This window comes from Montipora capricornis, chromosome 13, assembly GCF_036669925.1.
Source record: "Montipora capricornis isolate CH-2021 chromosome 13, ASM3666992v2, whole genome shotgun sequence".
NCBI classification, from domain to species: Eukaryota; Metazoa; Cnidaria; class Anthozoa; order Scleractinia; family Acroporidae; genus Montipora; species Montipora capricornis.
Window position 1 is genome coordinate 4,515,040 of NC_090895.1, and position 6,855 is coordinate 4,521,894.

The 6,855-nt window shown below is 40.5% G+C and overlaps 2 protein-coding genes across 2 annotated transcripts in view; one reads left to right on the top strand and one right to left on the bottom strand.

Moving 5' to 3' along the window:
• Positions 1-6,855, bottom strand: part of LOC138029770 (tyrosine-protein kinase receptor Tie-1-like) — a 556,173-nt gene that overhangs the window by 157,792 nt on the left and 391,526 nt on the right. The gene's annotated exons all lie outside the window — the stretch shown is intronic.
• The window catches only part of LOC138029728 (fibroblast growth factor receptor 2-like), a 45,669-nt gene that overhangs the window by 34,308 nt on the left and 4,506 nt on the right, over positions 1-6,855 (top strand). The window contains exons 14-19 of the mRNA XM_068877492.1: positions 1,535-1,862; positions 2,087-2,197; positions 3,658-3,848; positions 4,633-4,755; positions 4,895-4,965; positions 5,114-5,154. Of these exons, the coding sequence (XP_068733593.1) occupies positions 1,535-1,862; positions 2,087-2,197; positions 3,658-3,848; positions 4,633-4,755; positions 4,895-4,965; positions 5,114-5,154 (865 nt within the window). The remainder of the gene's footprint in view (positions 1-1,534; positions 1,863-2,086; positions 2,198-3,657; positions 3,849-4,632; positions 4,756-4,894; positions 4,966-5,113; positions 5,155-6,855) is intronic.

A 6,855-nucleotide genomic window follows, 5' to 3' on the forward strand; every position in this document is an offset into this window, starting at 1 on the left:
TGGTGGACATGCAGTTAAGAAGAAAAGAAATCTGTGATCGTGGATTGTTTCAGGTGCAACAGTTTAAAATCCTAAAAGCGCTGACCAACGCTGCTTAATTTTGATACGAGGATATCCTCTTGCAGCTTTGTGGAAGCGAATTCCTTTAGGTCGTCAACTAGTCTAAGAGCTTTTTTAGTGGATTTGATGGTTGGATCCGGTGGTTCAATGTCCACAACTTGGCCTTCTTCGTCACTGTCTGCAACCACTACAACTTTGCTGGCATAGGGATCGAGGGCTTCATCCCTTAGTGGTTGTCGCTAGTTGGGGAGGGTGGTATGAACAGGAGGCTCACATGATGGAATCTCTTGGTCAGCAGTTACGTATTCTCCAGCTGTTGTCTCGCCCTGACTAATTCGTCGTACAAGCTCTGCGTATTCTTGATCCTCTTCTTCCTCAGATCTCTCGTTATTGTGTGCCACATTGGAAAATCCACATTTCTCGAAGCACTTCTGAACAATTTTTTCTGGTACCTCATCCTAGGCTTGTTTGATCCACCTTATTGCCTGTAAAACATCAACTTCCTTGGCGATATCTGGTGCTGTTACGTAGTCCGCGGTTAACACGTGAAACAACAAATTTCAGGAGGCGTCAACAAGATAAGAGCTGACGTCTGGTGTTAAAAAGAGTCACGTACAAGAATTCGACTTCCCTAAATCGTAATTTTCGGTCACATTCAGATCCTAACAAGTGTCCGTTGACGATTTCAAAGTGTCCGTTGTCCGTCTTTGTCCGTCTTGAGAGTTTGGTTATAGTCAAATGATTAAGAAACGGCCGGGACCAGCACCAGGCGTCCGTCTTATAAAGGTGTCCGTTAAGAGAGAGTTGACTGTACTCGTTTCCTATATCTATTTTACTTATTGATTGTAACAGTTGAAGGACATTTTGAAGTGTCATTGTAATTGCTCTAAGCGATCATTCTCGCCAAGAGTCATTGCAAGCGCTGCTCAAAATATATGTTTCAGAAATTTCCCAATTATTCTTTCATCTCCTGCAGGACATGTTACCGTTAGCTCGTCAGGCTGACCAGCACCAAGATGGCTTAATTTCCCGATTAAGCAATCCATTACAATCGCATTGCCATGGGTCTGAGTCCTTTAATTAACTGCTTACGTTGCTCGCAACTGTGATGATAGAGTCTTTGCTTTTATTAACTGTAAAGTAAAGGAAAAGTCACCTTATTTAATGATGGTAGTTCCCTACCATCATTACCTACTGGTATCAATGGAAGCCGACGGTGCTCCCTTTACTCGCCTCTCGCGGTCAGTGCCCCGTTTTAAGGAAATTTAAAGCTACAGATACACGGATTAAAGGAAAGTCGAAAACAGACGTTTAAGTCACCGAGGATTGAGCTGGGGACCTCTCGCTCCAAAATCCGCGCACAAACCAAGTAGCTACGACTGCCTGTGGTTAGTTTATTTTTGAATAATAAGGAACTTCAAGCATACTAACGGTTAAAAAGGCAATTTAACCCAGGGGCTTCTTTTGTTTTCAGAACGAAGTTGCCATGGAAGAGCTGAATCCTACTAACGATCTACCAAGTAGTTCTAATCAACAGCTAAGAATCCCCATTGAACCTGCATACATGCCCTTACAAGGGACCACCCATTATGAAATGGGACCAAGTAGCCCGAATAGCTCCCCTCACAATGTTGAATATGCACCCCTTGATATAAGAACAAGGTCGTGGGAAGTAACAAGAGAAGACGTGAAAGTGGAGAAGGTCATTGGTAAAGGTGCTTTTGGCCAGGTTGCCAAAGGAACTGCAAAGAACCTTCCATTCCATTCTGGCACAAAAACTGTGGCTGTCAAAATGCTGAAAGGTAAAAGTCTTTTTTTCTTTATGGCTTTGGTTTAGGAACAAACGGTCAGTCCTTCGTTGTGTAGAGAACAAACATGTGTAATCCGCGATTTCTAACACCTTTATGTTTAGCAATTACTTGAATTTGACCTCGAACGCACGAAGACAAGAATGAGCCCTGATGACAGGTACACGTAGTACAACTAATGCGAATTTACCTTTGTTTTTAATGCTTATTTGATTTAGCTAACGCTCCTGAGTCAGACAAGAGAGACTTGAAATCCGAACTTGAGCTGATGAAGACCCTCAAGCCTCATCCACATGTTATCAAACTATTGGGATGCGTCACTGAAACTGGTAAATGCATCTATGAATTATACTATGATGCTGCTGCTATAGAAAAAAAGCTCTTCTCTATGAATGTTCGCTTGTTCCAAACCAAAACAGTGTCACCTCAATTTCGTCTCAGCATTACAATAGGATATTGCATAGTAGTTCCAATCATAACGAGAAGCCCATTTACGACTTGCCAAAGTGTGAAGTGTTCAGTCTACAGTTCTGTTTCAAAACCGAGCAGAAGTGTTTTATCGGGTTTTAAACCATGAGGCGAGACCGAATTGTTAATCTTAGACCCGAAAAAGCACGACGTGTGGGTTTATTGAACGGCTTCAAGAGCACTCCACAGAAAGTGTGTCGGAACAAAGGTTCAAATTTAAATGATGGGTGGAGAACAGTAGCATTCTAGAAAAAGAACCTAAGCTTTATTATTATGCTTTATATAAAAACTTCAAATGAAGAATGCTTTATCAGTTCGTTAACGCTCAGGCGCGTGCCACATTTTTTCGGTGGTCTGATAGGCTGTTTCGATCAATAATTATTAAATGAGTTTTTGAAATTTTATGTCAATAGGTGTCCACACTTCCGTTGTCTAGTTATTAAAGACGTTTGTTAAAGGAGCTAGGTCACTCTATTTTAGGTAATTTTGTTTAATTTTGTTAATTATGAGCTCTAAACGTCAAATTGGCAGAGTAAGAGTCTTTCATTTGCAAAATCACGGCCACATAACAACTGAAAATGATTTTCCAGCTTTGTAAAAGACATTTTGATATAGAATGATATAAATTTGAAAAAAGGTGGGCCGACGTTTTTCAAATTTACCCAAATTCAATCCATTTCAATCCTCTCCAGTTTTGTCCATCCATGTCCCTTCTTGGCTTCCCTGTGTTTTGTTAGAGTTCTTCTATAGGTTTGAACAGTTATTTTGATATTTTAGTTAATTCTATGACCATTCAATCAGTGCTGAAATTGCCTAAAATTGCGTGACCTAGGTCCTTTAAATTACCTGCACGCTGCTTTTAAAGGAAATCCATTGTCATCTTTAGTAGGAATAAGAGCTTTCACAAAGCAGATAAAACCAGGTCAATAAAACGCTCCGGTAAACAATGGCTTGGGAATTTAGTTGGATAGAGTGCGAATATGTTATGGAATGTTGCGGTTGACCTAAAAACTGATTTGTCATTTCTTTTTATAAGCAAAGCTAACCCTTGGCATCACGAAGACACTGGACTGACCGTAGTCAATTGCTGCATTTTACCATTCCGAATGAAGACTCATAGAAATAGTTGAATTTTATTCTGGTTTATTCAGTGAAACTAGTCAAATCGTCCTAAAATTAAAACACTCGCAGGCAACATAACATGACGGAATCACACACCTAGTCAAGCGTAGAGCAGAGGAGATGAGAGAACTGTTCGTGGACAAAAAAAGGACCGACAGAGATAATGCATGTTGAATAACCGTCATAATATTTCTCATAGATCCCCTATTGGTGCTGATCGAGTATGTCCCTTATGGTGATCTGTTGGGTTACCTAAGAAAGAGCCGCGGATTGAATGACACTTACTACAAAGACCCGGATATCAAACCTCAAACCAGTCTGACGTCGCAACAGCTGATGAAATTTGCTTGGCAAATCGCTGATGGAATGAACTACTTATCTTTAAGAAAGGTAAGCATGAGTGTAATGGCTTTCGGCAGTTAATACAGCAAACAAAATTAGCAGTTTGTATAGCATATAATTAGTATACCGCCGATCAGTTGGCTCAGCTGGTTTAGGTCCAAGCTACTATGCGGGAGGTTGCGGGATCAAAACTCTGGCCATACCAACACTCAGGGTCTTTAATTAACTGAGGAAAAAAGTGCTCCCTTTGTGATGACATCTGAAAATGGTTAAACTCTCTAGTATTCTCAGATTAGGACGATAAACCGTAGGCCCTGTCTCACAACTCTTCAATGTTTCTAACCATGTGGGACGTAAAAGAACCTACACACTATTCAGCAAGAACAGGACATGGAATTCCCGGGGTTTTGGTCTGTCCTCTGTGGTATATCATGGTTGGGAGGATAAATGCTTGGAGATACTATAGCTATTAGCTGATATTAGTCTTGTTTATGGAGTCATTAGTATAAGCCTTATTAATAGCAACAAGCATCTGTTATCAACAGTTGTTATTGTCATGATGTGTTCTCATTGCATATTGCAATGGTATTGTTAATTCTATTATCGTGGCTGCTGTCGTCACACCTGCATGTGCCTGTCATTGCCATTATCACTGGATCCGGAATCGCCACTGCCACTTCTCCAGTGACACTGATACTTGCCATTGCTTGTGCCATTGTAAATGTCATTAACGTTGTCAAACAAACTGCTATGCCCGCAACCGCTCAATGTTCTTTTTGCCATTGTCAAACTTATGCAACTAACAAATAATGTGAAAAATGCTTCACTTCAGATCATACACCGAGATCTTGCTGCTCGTAATGTGCTGGTTGGAAAAACAGAAACATGCAAAGTAACAGACTTTGGAATGGCTAGAGATGTGCAACAGGAAAGCATTTATGAAAGAAAGACAAGGGTAACAAAACTAGAACATAAGAAAGTATAGGAAACTTACAACTTGATAAGTGAACTTCAGATGCCGTGTTTTTTGTTCCAAGTCGTAACCATAAAACGATTAAGTATAATCCATTCTGTTTTTTATCTTCAACTGCCAGGGTCGGTTGCCAGTTAAGTGGACAGCATATGAATCGCTGCTGTATGGAAAATACACCACAAAGAGTGACGTGTAAGTAGACTTACTCGTTTTCGCTTCAACTTGAAGGTTGAGAAGCGATATTTCGTCTAAAATCGAGTTCACCTGCCATTCGACCATGCATGACCTTAAATTTGAATGTACAAAATGGTAAGTCTGTGGTGATTTCATTTTTTAACAGATGGAGTTATGGAGTGGTTCTTTATGAGATCTTTACCGTAGGTAAGAATCTGTGCATGCAATAGTTTGCTGCTTTTACCCTCTTCGAGATCATATCTTCAAGTATTGTAAAATTCTTATTTTGGATTCGACGTTGCATCTTGCAAATGGCCCCCTTGAAATGTCCATAACTGCACCTAATTACAGGCACGCGGATTTCAAAAGCGTCACGAAGTGCCCCCTTGCTCTTTTCTATGACTTCAACATCACTTGTGTCTCAGAATACAGACAATTAACGTCACGAAATGTCCCCCAGATGCTGCTCCTCAGGTAGCGATAAACCGTTGCATTTACCCTGAACTCAAATAACTCTAACCGTTACCCTTACCTCATTGTTAGAAATAGGTAGCAAACGCAGGGACACATCGTGTTGGATGTCAAATTTGAGTGTCAAGTGCCCTCTTGAGGATAGGTATTCAGATTTGCTTGGTAGATTCGCTCTGAGAATCAACTTGGAGAAAGCAGGATTAGCTTTAAGCCAGCTGACTAAAAAAATAATAATAATAATTAACTAGACCCTCCGTGAGGGTACACTGGGTTGCCTGTGGTACGTGCACCGTTCCAGACAATTTTTTTCAAGTTGGGCGGTCATTAAGAAGTCATACCAGACGAGGCCCTTTGGCTCACAGGTTCTCACACGTTCGTACGACGAAACAGACCTGTCCTTGCGTAATATGTAGCTCTAACAGTGCACGATATTGTTTTGGTATTGTCTATCATTGTAGTGCCATGGTAGAAGTCTTGGGTAAATAGTCTGAGAAGGCATGTGGTTACTAGGAAAGTACTGAACCCAGAAAGATTGAAGAAAATAAATGGGAAGTGAGAAACACTGGCTTCTGGACTGACATGTTGATAAACTTCTTTTGACCACAAGTTTAAGCGTGCCCTCTGAGCATCTGACAGCTTTGCAATACCGAAGTTCATTGAAGTTAATCCCTGTTGGGCGGGGTTAGTGTTTGGATGGGAGACCAAAATAATATACCCCTCATAAAACAGAAGCATCGGACCGAAAATACTATTAACGCTAACAAATGCGAACCCAGCAAGGTACAGATTTTGTTAGCTTGCTTTATGGAAAAACAAATATTGATACACAGTTTTTAGAAAGAGCAGAAGAAAGTTTCCAGGACGATCGCTCGAGAATAACATATTTACGACACGAAAACAACATTTATTTTGAACCGTGAATATAGAATATAAAAAGTTATGATCAGCGACAAACATTTTGGGGGATTTTTGCAACGTTCAATTTTGTTATTGTACGTTTTGGCTGCACAAAAAAATCGCAAAATCGAAAGTGACATGGCCGGAATTCAGCGGGCGCCGTGATGAAGTTACCGCGGCATATTTACTCACCAAACAGTGAAGTATCTGTGTCAAATGATGGCAAGATACCGGGTTTTTGTAAGTTTCTTTTTCTGTCAAGTGTTATAAAGTTTGACAATGAAATGAGCGAAGTCAAAACAAAGATCACAATCGCCCAAGTCTTGTTTATGCAAAGTCAAAATTTACTCTCCAAGACGCGTACGACGTTATTTATCACCAGGTAATTCCATCATTTTGGAAATAGCAGCTACTTTATTATTCAACTGCGTCACAATTCTTCACTGATTTTGGGGCTCGTTTTGTTGAAACTCAAGCACGCTTCCAACAGGCCTGTGAACCCTTCCAGCTTACAGAGCAATACTAAAACACTTCTCCCAT